Below are 17,053 nucleotides of genomic sequence, written 5' to 3'. Positions count from 1 at the left end.
TTGAGTCATTGACCACAACTCTTTGGGTGAGACTGTCTAGCCAACATAGAAAAAAGACAGTTGGCCAGCTTCCATTCTCTGCTAATACTTCAGACAGAAAAACACATTTGCTGCCTAGGTTAAGACTTTTTCCTAAAAAAAAGTCTCTCTTAGCTGTTAGTATATATATCTGTTTAAAAAAATTTTATGTATATATATTGGGATAGTTTTCAGGGATGACATGTTTCATACGTAAGCCAGTTTAAACTAAAGAGCTGTTTGCAACACTGAGTTGTACTGATACATATGTTTGTGTAATGGTTGGATTAAGTACTCTAGAAAAACAGCAGTTTTAATCCTGGTCCCTTCAGTTGTCTGGTTTCTAGTTTGGCCCCATTATCAGGCAGCGTCTTGCCTTAAGTAATTTTCAAGAGGATTGTGAATAGGGAGTACCACAGAGAGCAAATACCCTCTTTAATTTCATCAGCAGTTGTCTGAGTTTACTGGATTGGGAATACCAGAAGCAACGGGAACACTTGCCCTGTCTGTTAAACTATGCTGACATTTCCTAAGGCAATACTTAAGCAAGCCCTGACTTCACCTGCTGTCATTAAGTATTTTAATTAGAATAGCTGGGAGTGTGGTTTAGATTCAAAGAGCGTCTGGATGATGCTCTTAGTCATATGATTTCGTTTTAGGTAGTCCTGTGAGGAGCAGGGACTTGGACTCGATCCTTATGGGTCCCTTCCAACGTGAGATATTCTATGAGCTAATGGAGTATTTGGGGGCCCTAGTGACACAGGATGTGGAAAAAATCTGAGGTACTGAATGCCTTCTTCACCTCAGTCTTTACTAGCAATGCTGGCTTTTGGGATCCCAGGCCCTAGAGATCAGGGAGAGAGTCTGGAGCAAGGAATATGTACCTTTGGTGGAAGAGGAGCAGGTCAGGGAACACTTCAGCAAACTGGCCATGCATAAATCCATGGGCTTGATGGGATAAACTCATGAGCGCTGAGGGAGCTGGTAGGTGTCATTGCGAGCCAGTTAGTCTTTGAATGATCATGGTGACTAGGAGAAGTGACTGAGGACTAGAAGAAAGCAAGCATTGCTGTGATCTTCAAAAAGGAGGAGCCAAGGAACTATAGGCTGGTCAGCCTCACTTTCACCCTGGGAAGGTGATGGATTAACTAATCCTAGGAACCATTTCCAGGCATATGAAGGACAAGAAGGTCATCAGCAGTAGTCAGGATGGATTCATCAAGGGGAAGTCATGCTTGGCCAGCTTGATAAACTTCAGTGATGAAATGGCTGGCTTTGTAGACAAGGGGAGAGCAGTGGATATTGTCTACAAGTCCTTGTCTTCAGTAAGGCTTTTGCTGTTTTCTCCTGCAAGATCCTCAAAGAGAAGTTAATCAAGTATGGGCTTGATGAGCATCCTTGAGATACTCAGAGGAAGCCTGGAGTTGGTCCTGGGCAACTGGCTCTGTGTGGCCCTGCTGGAGCAGGGGGTTTAGACAACATGACCTCCAGAGGTCCCTTCCAACCTCAGCCATTCTGTGATTTTTGTGAAAGTGGATGCTGTAGTTTCAGTGTTGAGCAGCAGGCAGTTCATAGCACCTTGTATTGCTTTGCTCCTGTCGCTGCTCTCCAGGAAAACAGCAGAGAAAGTAGCATCTATGAAACTTATCTGTCCCTGTCCCTTTGTTTCAAAAACTCCCCGTGCTATTTTTGCATTTTTGAGCCTGGCATTCCTTCATTTTTACTTTCATCAGATCTTCAGTCTTAATATTATTTTGTACCTGTAAAAGGTTAGCAACACTTGTTGAGCAAGCAATCAAAATGTTTTTTTCTCCACCCCTGCCCCACTACCTTTCAAAATAATGGTGAATGAAAACAGAAATATTTGCAAAAGTTTTATTGATAGTGATAGATTAAAAAAAAAAAAAAAGCTGAACCTTTGCTTTGTAGGGCAAGCCAATAAATTTAAAATGTAGTAAACACTAGAGCATAAAGGCAGTTTAGAGGGTAGTGTAGAAGGTAATGAATTTACTGCACTTGTGCATTCTTAGTGAATGTCTTGAAATTGATTTAGTCCTACGTTTTAATAGTCTGTTTTCTCCTATATTTTAAAAATTCATTTTTGAAAATTAATGTGTGCTGCTCACCTTGAAGAAAAAAAATCCCTGTGGTTCAAATAAGTTGCTTCTAGCTTTCTCTCTTGGGAATCATAACAGTTTGTCAAATTCACTAGAAAGACAGGTTCCCTCATACATGCTTGAAATAATGAGTAACTAGCTCTCTTAAAGGCTTGTTTCTGAAATGATAAGAAGCCTACAAATCATACAAAGTCAACAGGCACAAGGGCAAAATTAAACATGTGAGAGTAGTATGGGAACTGTATGAGGAGTATAAAAACTCTTTGCAGGAGTTTGTTTCAGAAGACCAGTCCATGTTTCTCAGTGCATTGCCTTTCATCAGTTTCAAAAATAAAGGAATTCAGCTTTGAGGAGTTTTTCTTCAAAAGAAAAAGTGGAGAAACAAGTACTTGCACTTCATGTAAAATGAAATACTTAAACTTTGAAAGTATCTGTAGTTTTAAAGGGACCAAAGGCTTCGTTTTGTTCATTAATTCCTGTGCTGTGAAGTGAACCTTGGTACAAAAATCTCTTAAATGGAAGCTTCAGCTACTGATTCTTGGGTACTGTGTATGAACCAAACGCTAATTCAGGTGCATGAAATACAAAATGGCTTTGTGCTCTGACTCTTTTGCTGATACAGACTTTTTTCTCTTTAAAGGTCAGTCCTATGAAATACGGATGCTAGATAATCGGAAGGCTGGAGACATGCCAGAGATCAATGGAAAACTGGTGAAGGTGAGCTGAAGTTCTCTAGATGGTGTTACAAAAAGGGTAGTTTTTCACCTTTGATTGTACTCTGATTCACGGAAGGAGGTCTCTCACAGAGGAGGATCTGAGGATGGTCTCTGCTTGAAGGTGTGATCCTGGGCCACAGCTTCCCATTGTTTCTGCACCTTTTATAGACAGAAGTTCTCAGGTCTCTGCCTAACTTTCTTCAATAAGCATCAGAAGTGAGGGAGGTGCCTCCTTAATTTGCATAGGAAACTGTGAGGGATGTTTCCTTTATTTGTGTGGGAAGAACCTTAATTGTGTGAATGGGTATGGGGGGGGAAGGGGCAGAATTAACCTTTTCAATTCATGGGGACAGTGGTTGTGCAGACCCTGTATTAGATTAACTTTGGCTGAGCTTTCCTTCTTAGCATCTCTTGTTAGCAAGGGAAGGAGGCCATAAGTCATTCCATACTTCTTCTTCTTCTTAGCAAGGAGTAGGATTTAGGTCCCTCAGCAGACAATTTACAGTACAACTGAGATGTTCAAGACAAACCATATGTTTATAAGGCCTTTGGCAGACATTTGCCTTTCTCCTTCTCAGGGCCTTTGGCCAGTAATTACGGTCTTATGTAACAAACCAGTTCCTCCTGTAGTCCCTAACAGCATTTCATGGTGGTGAAGGCGGCTGCAGATGCTTCCAAGTTCCAAACTTGCCAGTTTGCCATGAAAAAGGAGCAGTATTTGTGTGTACATGTGTGCAGGTACACACACACATGTGCTTTCTCACCTTTGACATAACACCAAGGAAATGCAATGTATCCTGAAGAGGCACTTAATTTAAAAGTTCTTGGGCTTTTTGGATACTTTAATCCACTGTTAATACAAGTAAGACTGTACACTAATGGAAAAAAAGATGAGGCAAATTTGTCTGTGTATTGTTTGCTCAGTAGCAATTCACATGTACAGCTTTTTCCCCTCCGTATAACATGTGCATTCATGCAGCAGAATAGAAACTTTTTTTTTAAATGACATAAGCACAGTTGTAGCAGAACTGGTCACAAAAATAGGTACTGTTGGATAAGTGCTTCTGGCTGAATAAAGTTAATTGTGTTGTAGTAATTTTAGTTTAATATTTCAGCTAGAACAGTTGGAATAGTTTGGAAGTTGTTTATTACTACTTACTGTTAATTAAAATTAAAACCATAGATTAATTGTAAATATGTTTATAAATATTAGGAAGGGAATTTTCTATTCATTTTATTTCTTAAAAATTTCTACAAAAATTCACAAATTCCCATTGGAAAAAACAGTCAAACTATATTCACCACTTCTCGGAATAAGTTAAATCCTATGTGTTTGTTTTCCAAAATAAGTTGGTGTTGCCTACACAGCGTTGATGCTGTGCTGTCGGTGTTCCTCAGTTCACTGAATGTAATTCATAGTGACCTTTAGAATATGCAATGATATGTAATTCTCTTTTGCATTTTTACTACATTTTCAAATATGTCCTGCTGCTCAGTTCTATTTCTGTGTTCTGGAGTATTTTGGGATGCTGATGGTTGCCAGTTTCTTTGCTGTGAGTATGTATTTATCAGCACTGTGGCTCTTTTGGAATGTTTTAGTGCTTTATCTAAAGGCTGTTTCTAAACACGTAGTAACTTTGTGGCTCATCAGATGCTTGTTTTCGTCTTTGTTAGAGTATTATAAGAGTTGTGTTCCATGACAGAAGGTTGCAGTATACAGAGCACCAGCAGCTAGAAGGTTGGAAGTGGAACCGCCCTGGGGACAGACTTCTTGATTTAGGTATTATTGTTTCTATCTGTCGCCACTGCATGAAATTCAATTTCCAGATTTAAATTGATCATGATCACATTTATGCTAGGGCTGGTGAAAAAAAACAGACCAGTTTTCTGTGTGCTTCTTTTTCATAGTGTATATTTTGAATATAGATATTCTTACCACTTTCACATTCTTTTAAAACCTTTAAGTGTTAGAGAAGTAAGATGGCAATTCTGCAACCTTATTCATTTAGTAATTTTTCTAATTTTGATTACTGAGTGTTACAGTAATTAGCAGAACAGACAAAAGTAACCTTCTCTAGTAGATTTTGGAAATGGCACCAACGTGGTTTCTGAATTTTGCATAACTTGATCGTTTTTGGTGCATAAGCTTGGGGGGGGAGGGGGGCTGGAATCGGAAAACACCCCCAAACCTTGAGCACTTTGTATGTTGAGTCTACTACGATTCTTCAGATTAGTCCTAAGAAATAGTTTCTGGGCTTACGGTCAAGCCACCAAAGAACACATTTTCCCACCCTACCTGTGTTTGCTGATGGTAACCTTATATTAAAATTTATTTGTGGTGTTTTCTTGGAATATGATTATTTTGAAATATATACTGCTTATTTTAATAGATATTCCAATGTCTGTTGGAGTCATTGATATCAAGACAAATCCAAGCCAGCTCAATGCAGTTGAATTTTTGTGGGATCCAACAAAATGTACATCTGCTTTTATTCAGGTTTGAAACTTTACTTGACTGGATGTCTGTGTTTGGTGCCTTTCAGGTCACAAGCAGTAGTATATTTGCACTATGAAACTTCTTAGTTTCTTATTTCTGGGGTAGCCATTGAATACCGTCTTTATAAAAACGACAGGTTCATAGTTCTGTGAGGGTCCCTGGTTAGGTTTTTCAACTTGATCTGGGTTTATAAAACTACTAAAACCAATTTAAATAAAAGGCTTTCAGAAAGCTCTTTGAAGAAAGCTGTAATGGTTAAAATATTTAGTTATACAGAATATTAAAATTAATTTATATCCCTCTAAATAACTGTAACTACTACTTTTTTCATTTGAGAGGTCCACTCTCCTAGTGGTGAGCTTCAGCAAAGGCTTGGCTTGAGGATACAAAATGAAAAATAATGTGCTATAAAGAGCTTTAAATCAGACATTCAAAGATGTTTCTCACCATGTCGGTAGGCTTCCTTATAGTAGGATTTTTATTATTTATGTATTTGATATTTGGGGCAATAGAACATGCTTTCTTTGGAAATTATTTAGATAGAATGTTCAGTTTTGCATTGGAATTTGTAGCTTGATTTTGTCTCAGATCTGTTTTGATTACAAAATAAATGATAATAGGTATAAAGTTTGAGGTAGCAGCATTTCTTATTGAAGCTGCCAAAATAGGTTAAATTCCATATTGTCAGTAAATTAACTTTGATCTAGTACAATCAAAGACATTTTTCTAGCAAGAATTACATAATTACTAAAATGTAGTCTTGAAGAATTGCAAGATAAACTGCTGAATATTTTTGTTTATGCACTTCCTCAGAAGAAGTGATAACAGACTGATAACTCTTTCTGTTACACTGATTTTCTCCTTAGATATCTTGTAGGGGTATTTCTAGCTTAAAAACCCAGTCTTCAGACTAATATGTAGCACTTGAGGCAATTACATACCGATTAAAAAGTCTGCTGCCTTTTGTAGGAAGTTGAGCATATTTGAAAATACCCTGATTTGACGCGAGATCAAAAACTCTTCCGCAAGGCAGTGACCTTCTATAGGTTTGGTAATACTTATTGCAAGTAACTCTGAAGTTTATTGCATTGGACAGTAGTATCTTGAAAAAGTTTTTGCTATGTTCATGATAGATAGGGTTGTCTTCCATGTACATTTTTCTTAAGATCCAGCAAGTTCTTATTTAATAAGAATCTGTAGTGACTTTTGCTTTTTGGAGAGATTTCCCCTCTTCCCTGTCAGTTCAAATATAAAGTTTATGCCTTCATTTTGATGTGGGCATGAAAAGGATCGAAAGATTAGTTACGCAGCTTGGTCCTCAGGCTGGGTAATTTGTTACTTGTCCTTAGAGAATGTATATGATGTTGGTAACACATCATGAAATTCATGTTTTGAACACTTCTGAGGGTCCTTTTTTTTTGTGGTTGTTTTTTTTCCAGGTCCATTGTATTAGCACTGAATTTACCCCTCGTAAACACGGAGGAGAGAAAGGAGTTCCTTTTAGGATTCAGGTTGACACTTTTAAACAGACTGAAAATGGAGAATATACAGATCATCTGCATTCAGCCAGTTGTCAAATCAAAGTTTTCAAGGTAACAGTAGAAAACAGATCCTTAATAAGTGTCTCAGAACTTTCATAAAGATGGGGAACATCTTTATATTACCATTTGACTTCTGAGATCAAATTTCAATTATAAAACCATTGTCTGCCTACTTTCTTGTTCATGTAACTGTTCATTTTTAGCCAAAAGGAGCGGACAGGAAACAGAAAACAGACAGAGAAAAGATGGAAAAGCGAACTGCACATGAAAAAGAAAAGTATCAGCCTTCATATGACACCACAGTTCTTACAGAGGTAACAAAACAGAATTGCATCTGCTTACTGAGGAGAAAATACATAGATATAGCGTGTAACTTAGCTGCAGTCTTGGACGGGTTGGGGAAGAATTTGTTCTACACAAATACAAGCTTTTTATTTGACAAACTTGTCCAGTGAACAGCAACATTAAATTTTAAGATTTTGTTTAGTAAACTTCCATTTAGATACTCAATAGATGCTTGTATTAAAACACATCAAGCTTGAACACTGTTTGACTAGCTGTACTGAATCGTAGAGCAAGTATTTTGGTATAGATCTGAAAACCTTGCAGCTAAGAAACAAAACAAAAAAAGAGGGGGGAATCTAAAATTTATTTATCTGCCAAATTTGAGTGTCAAAATGTGTTTTTTGGAGATTACTGGATTTAAGGCCAGAGCCTCAGCAGGTTTTTGCATTTTCTTTTTATTTAAACATCAGTGAGTTCTATACAGTTTTCTAAAAATTTCAGAAGTTTGTAAAGGCTGTTAGATCTTTCCTCACTGTATGATGAAAAGAAATTGATCCAAATCTTTGGTGTTTGTCCAGATGAGGCTTGAGCCTATAATTGAAGATGCAGTTGAACATGAGCAGAAAAAGTCCAGCAAGCGGACTTTGCCAGCAGACTACGGTGATTCTCTGGCAAAGCGAGGCAGTGTAAGGGACTTCTGCTTACCTTTTCATTGTGCAAGATACCTTGTGCAGTGTTAGATATAGGAGAAACTTCCATTATGTAAAGTAAAAATATTTTGATTGCTCTGTCTTAATTTTATTCACTTTTATGTATACCAATTACTCCATGTTTGTTTTCAGCAAAGGAATCCTTCCTAAATCTAACACTTAAACTGTTGCAGAGGGACTGTGTAACTTCTAAAAGTCAAGAGCTTTCCATGTCTGCGACTTTAAATGAAATAGCTTTTTGCTTTCCTGTATGTGTGTCATTAGTGGAAGTAAGAACAGTGGAATTTAGTGTTTTGTTCCATGTTTGTACTTACATCCGATACAAGTTTCCGTGCACATCAGTATTTTTAAAACACCGTGTAGTGTTTGCACTGCAGTTGCACAACAGTTGCAGTTGTTTGGGGCAAGAACCCTGTATTTTATAGGTTCCTTGAAGAAGCTCTGTCCTGTGTATAATCAAACTGCTGCCCTGTTCTCTAGAGACGATGCTGTGTGCCCAGGTACAAGCCTAATCTGGAGAACAAGTAATGGAGGGCAGTTAGTCTTCCGATACCAAAAAAAGCTTCTCTGAAAATTCACCAGTATAGATTAATTGTTCTTTACAGGTAAAGGATATAATGCCAGTTTTTTTTCTGCTCTGTGGTGGTTTTTTTCAGAGTTGGATGCTTCCCTGTGACAGAGTGACATTTTTATTTTAATATTACATCCAGTGGCCAAGGCCTTCTGCATTAGTATCATTAGCTTGCTGATGGTCCTTTCAGAATTAAGTATCTCAGTGCTCAAATACTCATTTTTCCCTGCACAGCCTATAAGACAGAAGAAAGGAGAACTGAGCCAATAGGCATGTTGCAGCAGTACTATAATTACTATTACTACTTTTTTTTTTTTTTTTTTTTTTTCCTTTTTAACCAACTGATTCAGTCTCAGTGGATAGTCAGTAACATTTTTGCTGGAAGAGGAGACAAGGTAGGACAGTGTGTTCATAGGAGGAGAAAGGCTATTTGCTTTGCGTTGGGATTTTCTTTTCCTAACACATTTCAAATGTGTCTTCTTCCTATTGAAACTCAGAGTTTCATTGTGAACAACTTCGGCTGGGTTGGAAGGACAGAAACATGAACTGCAGTCATGCCTCCGGCATGGCTCAAAGGCTGTTCCCTGACACCAGTGCATTCTTCCCTGCCCCTGGATTTAAATATATGCTGAACAGAATCTTGTCACGGAGCAGGGGCTAAGGATGTACAGCTTGCATCTGTGTGTCCAGATAAACATCTTGCATTTAAACTTTAGAGAGAGAATGTCAGAAAATTACAATTAATTATGGATTCAAAATACTTCAGAAGAACAAAGTTAACATTATTATATTGAGTTTTTATTTTAAAATTATGGCTTTGGACCACAGAATTAGGGAGTGAAAGCCCATTTTAACTAACTGTTGTAATATAACATATTTGAGATTAATGTTAAAATGAGCTTAAGAGAAACAACAAATGGGAATATACGGAATAGGAGGAAGAGTTGTGTGACACTAGATTGTCACAGCAGAGCACGCTTTGTGTGGATGACACTGCTTATAGTCTAAAGGGTTGCTTTGACTATGTGATCGAAGACATCATGTACACACGGGCTAGCAAAAATACTGATCTGAATCAAATCTTGGACAGATGAAGAATCTCCTAATTTTTAAGCTACTGGCATGCAAGAATAATTTTTCTGAAATTGTATGTGCCATGCTGGGGGACTTGCAATCTTAGCCTGACAAGTGAAGGCTGGAGTCCAGCACAGAAGTGTTGTTCATTGTTTTACAAAAGATTGCAGCTGCTATTGGGCTTATTTACTGTTTCCCGTGGATAGTGAAAAGATCTTTCAACACAAAATTGCTGAAACATGTTTCCATTAATATTAGGTCATGCTTGTTCCCCACTCTTCTCCTCCCCCCCAATAACTCTGGAAATTTCCTTACAGGGTATTTAGCTGGTGGATGATAAGTACATCAAAAATCTTTGTTGTTTTACCAGGCATGGTCTTAGCTTACTTTATCTTGGGCAGCTTGCTTGTTTTACTCCTGTCTGTTTGTCTTTGAACATAGCAAAATCTGTTTGTTTTGTATTTTTCTTTAAAATACTGGGTTTGCAATGTTATTGGGAATACTTAAAAAATAGTCTAATTTTGAAGGGCTTTTATCATGATGGTTTACAAAAAAAAAAATCCAAAAAAGACTGACTGAATTAGACAGCTGGCTCATTATATACTCGCGATAACTTAAATTTGTGCATAAAAATTCCAGTTTACCAAGCAGTTTAGAGGAGGCAGTACATGTGAGCATCATTTTAGTCCTGCAGTAAATTAGTAAAAATTTTCAATTCACAAAACTTCTACTGAAAATTCCGTTTGTATTTAATTGCTGTCAGGGCAGATACATTAAATTTATCCACAAGGTGAAATCTGGCTTTGTGCTTTTACTTCCTACTGCTGAACACCTGTTGTCAGGTTGTGATACCTGCAGCGTCAGCAGCCCCTTAATCCCTTTGAGGATGGAAGTTTTTTTGGCAGATGGCTTGGGGCGGGCTGGTTGGTTTGTTTTAAACTGAGGAATCTGTACAGGTCTTTTGTCAGTTACACCACTAATACCTTCACTTTGTTAACAGAAAAAAGTGTAAGTAGGAGTCTTCTTGAAAGAACAAGATAAAAGAAAACTTGATTTTTACCTAGAGTAGCTGCATGTAATGTGTGGGATGGAGGGAATCTTTATTTGGAATTGCAATTCAAAATCCTCTGTGGAAAAAACCCTGGCTTTAAATGAAAGAACTGTGCATCAGAGTAAAAAGTGTATTGTCAAGACAAACTTCAGTTTTAATTCTTTATCTTCAGTGCTCACCATGGCCTGATACTCCTACAACATTTGTGAACAACAGTCCTACTCCTGCTCCAACTTTTACCTCTGCTCAGCATAATACCTACAGTGTCCCAGACAGGTAGGTTTCTTCTCTGTATCCTAATTAAAGATAATATTTTAAAAGCAGGCTTATTCAAAAGTATTTTTGGAGTAAATCCAACTTTTTTCTGATCCCACTGGGGATCAAGAGATTATTTTGACCTCTGTATTTATTTTGGACATTTGCATCATGTGATTATTTTTTTTTTAATCTGTAGCAATTCTTCCTCCCCAAATCATCAAGGAGATGGAACCTCTCAAGGGTCTGGAGATGTGAGTGTTTGCTTTCTGGTGTTGAACATGGCTGTGTTTGTATTTGTGTCAGAACATTTGATTTATACAGACCTTGATATTCATAGGTACTGAGGGAGGGTTTAACTGAGGGAGGGTTTTTAATGGTTTTGGGGTTTTTTTAGTATCCAAGTTACCATATCCAATCCTGTTTCTTACAGCAGCTTCATCCTTCTGCCACAATCCAGGAAACTCAGCAATGGTTGCTCAAGCATAGGTTCTCTACCTATACAAGGCTTTTTTCAAATTTCTCAGGTATCTATAGTTTACTTTTTTTATTTAGAGTCTTTGGGCTAATGAGCAAGTTTTGTGTGGGGAAAGATCTTTTCTTAGGTGTTGGATTTCATTGTAGTGTATGAAGCTTTCATCCTTCCAAACTCTGAAGCTGTGAATCATCGTCTTATTCACAGAAATAGCAAATTCTTTTTTGTATCAAGCTGTGTTTCAGTGCCATGCAACAGGAGAATACCTCTACCTACCTATATTTGCCTTTTTATTTTTTTAAAATTTCAACAGAATGTCTGATTGCTCTTCCTTAAATGTGTGTCAGTGTACTTTCCACTATATGTAGGGAAGCAAGAAATGGCAATAGATGCACAATCTGGGGCTGTAATTTGGAGTTTGCTTCTTTAACCTTCCATGTAATTGTGCAAAGACTGGGATGACACAGTACACACCAGGAGTAAAATTCCATCTCAGGTTTTCTGTGATGACACGATGGTTGTCAATTTATTTTTAAAGTATAGGTGTTCTAAAACAGTCTTCATAAAGTCCTCATGTTTCTTCAGGTGCTGATTTATTAAAGCTGACAAGAGAAGATCTGGTACAAATCTGTGGTCCAGCCGATGGAATTCGGCTATATAATGCACTGAAATCCAGGTGAGATGGGGAATGGGGGGTTGAGTGGGGTTTGTTCTGACATTTACTAGAATCCCCTGTCGTTAGAACTGGGAGACCTGGGAAGTCAGGGCTCAGAAACCTGCATTCGTGGCATATCGGTTTCCATATTTCCAGGGCAAGGCACCTTTTCTCTGATCCGTGGTTTGTTGAATTGCAGGTCTGTTAGGCCCCGTTTAACAATCTACGTCTGTCAGGAGCCATTACGGAGCATACAACTGGAAAGACCAGACGCAGGCAATGGCGATAGCAGCAATGGTGCAATATACGGTATGGTGCAGGGGGGGGCTCTTAGCTTACCATTGCTGTGTCTTAAAAAGTCTGAAACAAGATAGATGGGAAGGAAAAAAGAATAGTGAAGAGGCTGAATTTGTGTTTCTAGTGTACAGAGAAACCATAGGAAGTTGTAATCAGAACAACATTGCTGTTGTAATACTGCATGGGATGAACAGAACCTTAAAACCTCTCAAGGTGAAATGATTGATTGATTTATAAGTCCGTTGATAAAACTAACTAGTTATGTGGTAATTAAGGAGCTCCCAAATGAGATGTGCTATGTTGTTACAGCCAAGGTATTAACCAGATAAATGTAGGTGTGTATAAAAGCTATGTGCAAATAAAACACTTGGATTCTTTCCCATGTTGTTGGGTTTTGCTGTCATTTTCTGTGCAGCTGAACTCAAACTGTAGGCTTGGTCAAGGAAAAGTGTTTAGCTTTTAAAATTTTTTAAAGCTAAGGGATAAACAAATTCAGATTTTTTTTTTCATATAGTTACTTGTTATCAGTTAGGACTGTGCTTATTTAAATAATTATTTTTTCTTGTAGTTTATCATGCAATCTACTTAGAAGAAATGACAGCTTCAGAAGTCACCCGCAAGCTTGCTTTGGCATTTAATATTCCTTTGCATCAGATCAACCAGGTTTACAGACAGGGTCCCACAGGTATCCACATCCTTGTTAGTGATCAGGTAATGGAAATTTTATTTATGATTTCTTAAATAGAATGGAGGATTTTTCTTATGCTTGCTGCTTCATTGCTGTTTTTTTCTGTTTGGTATTGCAACCTAGTATTTTCTGACATTTAGAGTATTTTTTCCTTTACATTAAAATGAGCAGAAGGATCTTTTAAAATGTCACTCTACCTGAATAAATTCAAATTATGAGAAGAGAAAGGCAACTGCTGTGCTGCAGTAATTACTGAGGATGTATTTATTCTGAACATGTCCAAAGGCAGGGAGCGTTTAAGTACTGTTGAACTCAGCTTATTCAAGCACCTGCTACACTTTTAGAGTTCCAAAAACACAGTCAACAGGGGTGTCACATGATGAACAAGTATTTTGACAGCAATATATTTTAATTTAGTTTGGTATGTACTTGTTAGTCATTGAATAAACTCCAAAATACGCAGTTGCTTATGAAGGGCTGTGTTTAATGTCTGATCTATTTTTTTTTTGCATTGGTCATACTCAGGAGGGTTTCAAAACTTTTTTTTTTTTTGTAGATGGTTCAAAACTTTCAAGATGAGAGTTGTTTCTTATTCACCACAATAAAAGGTATGGTGTCTTTTCTGACAGTCTAAAACACAATTGTTTATTCTACAAAGGAGCCTTTCATAGAATCATAGAATCACAGAATGACCCGGGTTGGAAGGGACCTCAAGGATCATGTAGTTGCAACCCCCCTGCCTGGCAGGGCCACCAAACATACACATTTACTAGATCAGGTTGCCCAGGGCCCCGTCCAACCTGGCCTTGAACACCTCCAAGGACGGGGCATCCACAACCTCCCTGGGCAGCCTGTTCCAGGGCCTAACCACTCTCCTAGTAAAGAACTTCCCCCTAACATCCAACCTAAATCTTCCCTCCTTCAACTTGTATCCATTTCCCCTAGTCCTGCTATTGTCGGCCCTTTCAAAGAGTTTACTCCCCTCCTGGGTGTAGATTCCCTTCAGGTATTGAAAGGCTGCAATGAGGTCACCCCGCAGCCTTCTCTTCCCCAGGCTGAACAAGCCTAACTCCCTCAGCCTGTCAACTCTGTCAGCCTTTAAAGCAGAACACTATTAAAGTAAAACTTCCTGAAGGAAAGAGTAATGGGAGATGTAGTGAAGGCTGACTTGTGAAAAAAAAGAACAAAAACCTGCATCCAGTAGGCAGAAAAGTGTATTCAGCACAAGTAGGAAGTTTTCACAAGCTATGTTTTTGCTGTAGATGAGCTGTATTTTTAAAGTCTGCTTCACTTTACCAGCATCCCAACTTGAAACTAATTGTTCTCTTCAGTATAAAATCTGTTCACTTTGTTAGTGATGGTTATTTGTCTCAGTTGTGAAGCCTTTTGGTGGTATTGCTGCTTCTAGGCATAAAATCCACAGAGTGGTTTGGTTTTTTTTGACACTGTTTTCATTTGACTTTCTAGTTTAAGGCTGAGCATCACAAAATAGATGATTAGAAACATGCTAAGGATTTACCTTCTGCAAGACCAATACAACTCCTCCTATGATATTAACTGTCACTGTCACATGAGATGGGTTTAATGCATAGTAGGAAGAGTTCAGAAATAACTGCAAAGAAATTTAGAAGTTATTCTTCAAGCGTTTAGTCTGAATAGCAGGTTACTGAAATGTCAAGTTCAGTATTTCATAGTAGTAATGAACCACATGTACACAGTAAAAACCAAGCCCATGCTTTGATGTTTTGGTGCCTTGGTTACTAGTGTATTTATGGTTTGAGTTACAAAGACTGACAGTTTTTTTTCTTTTCCAGCTGAAAATGGTGAAGGCTTCCATATAATCCTGAAGTGATGTCACACAACTGCTAGACTGATCCTCCAATGCAGAATGAGGTCCTGCCTAAAGATTATGAAGATCATCCAAAACCTTAGGATCTAACTTCACCATATAAGATGTTTCATATTGAAAACACAAAATGACCTTTCTAATGAGCTGTTTGAGAGGTGAACTTTCTTATCACTGCCATAGCTAAGTGTCCTCATGAGAGGTATAATGCCATGACAGCTTACGTACAGGCATGGGAGACAATGCGAGCAAAGGTGCTTGCCCTTTACGGAAATAAGGCAAATCACGGCCAGTAGATACAGTTTCTAGAAGTGAAGCACTGCAGCTTTTCTATTACCTGTATCCAGTTGGAGAAGAATGTAAACTCATTTTGGGGCATTTACCTTTCTGTGCCAGTTTGTCTATTACTTGCTTGTACCTTACGCTGGTTTTATTTTTTGATGTTAGCAGAGCACATATTAATCTGTGTGGAGATGAGTAGTTAAGCTGATAGTGATCAGGTTGTCGGGTCTTTGCGAGTAAAGCTGTCAAAACAGCTTCCCGTGTAAATTGTGTATAAGAGTGTATGTAAGAAGTGTAAATGCCAGAACAGGGCTTTTAAGAAGCCCTAGACAGATGCAATATATGCATGCAGCAAACTGCATTCTCAATAGTACCTTATTGGAGGGATTAATACAAATCCTATGGGGTACCAAGTAACTGTGTTTTGCTTTAACAAATTTAATGGAAAAGAATTGCCTGTGCATCCTTTATGTTTAGTTTTCTAGGTTCTCTGCGGAGCACTGCTGCAGTTTTAACTCTTTGCTTGTAAAATCGTGGGTTTACAAATACTAGCAGCGAGAGGTGGATTTTCATGATTTAGTGGAATTATGTTGATGAGGGAAGATGACCCACTAGCACCACGGGGCTGTGATAGCTTTCAGCAATGTCAAATAAATTGCTTAAAAAACACTAAGTATTCACCATTTTAGTCTCCTTACCAGCAGGTAAATGCCTTGCTGTAGTTGCCATTACGGACAACTATCTCTTACCTTTTCTGTTGTCCTTTCCCTGCCCTCTGTTCCATACTGTACAGCTGTTACAGTGCCTCTTCCATATGACCAAATATTTCCTTTGAAACAGGCAATGTGCTTTTTCAATATTTTGGATATTTCATGTAAAGACATGGCACAGCATTTCCTACATTAACATTAAGTTTCCATGGGTTAGGTACTTCAAGGGGAATATTTCAAAAGGAATTAAGTGACAGTTTCACAGCTGTCATTTTGTACCTTTGAGAAGTTCCACCTTGATCTCTGGCTTAAAAGCTTGGGAGTAGTTTGCTTTTTATGCTGCAGAGTTCAATGTAAGCAACTACTACAGCATGTAAAAAAAAAAGCAACTTTGATTTTTTTCATTCTCCCTTTCATAACTGGCTCAAGTGCTTAGCAGAAACGCTTATTAAAAGCTGTAGCATTTTGAAAATTTAAATTCATCAAAGCTAGAGTTTCTTTACCTTTTTTTTTTTTCTGCACTGAAAGTAAAATTTTATGTGCTTAAACATTTCTGCCTATAATTTGTTCATCTTTGGGTATTGTTTGGTCCTAGTATGTTCTTGAACCAACTCTTGTTCAAATCCAAATGTTTTATAAAAGTGGAAAAATCCTTGATTGGAAAGTATCCAAATATTGAATTTTAAAGAATATTGAAAGTTGTACAGTAGTTTGTCCACCTCACATGAAATTGGAATTAAATTATGGCACCAGCAAATTGCTTTTGTTTTTTAATAAGATGTACACATTTCAATTTAAGTATAATAAATGTTTTTCAATAATTTTGTAAATGTGCTTTCTTTTTGTTTACTTTTTTTTTCCCCACACACATTAGAGATCCTTCTGTTGTTATGTTTTAGATTAACTGTAAGACCTACCTTAGCAGTAATGGTAAGTAAAGGTCAGTAATGGAAGCAAACCCGCGCTGTAGTTCATCCACCATCCAACGTGCGCATAGATCTTCTGCTTCTAATAGAAAACTGCATTAAATTTGAAATAAGGGAAACAAATTTAAATTTAACATCAGTTGATTGTTTATTTAGGTGTCCTGGATAAGAGTAGGTTCCATTTGGTTTTGTACATCTTCAATGCAACAGACTTACAAGGTTCATTATGATCTTGGAAAACAAATGAGCCAACAAAAGGCAACACATCTTGACATACGGATACCAGTGACTTCCCTGGTACAGCTGAGAATAAAATCTGCTTAAAACACTCCATTGCAG

The 17,053-nt window shown here is 37.7% G+C and overlaps 1 protein-coding gene across 1 annotated transcript; it reads left to right on the top strand.

Moving 5' to 3' along the window:
• The first annotated feature begins 2,723 nt into the window (after positions 1–2,723).
• Positions 2,724–16,603, top strand: UBP1 (upstream binding protein 1 (LBP-1a)). Its single transcript, XM_010074512.1, has 14 exons — positions 2,724–2,852; positions 4,526–4,631; positions 5,242–5,348; positions 6,788–6,940; positions 7,093–7,203; positions 7,753–7,860; positions 10,753–10,856; positions 11,035–11,089; positions 11,269–11,362; positions 11,896–11,986; positions 12,165–12,274; positions 12,831–12,973; positions 13,507–13,558; positions 14,765–16,603. The coding sequence occupies exons 1-14, from the start codon at positions 2,724–2,726 to the stop codon at positions 14,800–14,802; spliced, it is 1,401 nt and encodes a 466-aa protein (XP_010072814.1). The 3' UTR covers positions 14,803–16,603.
• The last annotated feature ends 450 nt before the right edge of the window (positions 16,604–17,053 follow it).

Source organism: Pterocles gutturalis, unplaced genomic scaffold (assembly GCF_000699245.1).
Source record: "Pterocles gutturalis isolate BGI_N339 unplaced genomic scaffold, ASM69924v1 scaffold20917, whole genome shotgun sequence".
Classification (NCBI taxonomy): domain Eukaryota; kingdom Metazoa; phylum Chordata; class Aves; order Pterocliformes; family Pteroclidae; genus Pterocles; species Pterocles gutturalis.
This window is presented reverse-complemented; position numbering and strand designations above follow the sequence as displayed.

What these genes read in the sequence shown, in the direction of transcription:
- UBP1 (XM_010074512.1), top strand. Translation starts at nt 2,724, where the DNA reads ATGGCTTTGTGCTCTGACTCTTTTGCTGATACAGACTTTTTTCTCTTT. An exon ending in TCAATGGAAAACTGGTGAAG is followed by an intron (nt 2,853 to 4,525) that starts GTGAGCTGAAGT and finishes CGTCTTTGTTAG; the next exon opens with AGTATTATAAGAGTTGTGTT. An exon ending in CTTATTCACCACAATAAAAG is followed by an intron (nt 13,559 to 14,764) that starts GTATGGTGTCTT and finishes TTTCTTTTCCAG; the next exon opens with CTGAAAATGGTGAAGGCTTC.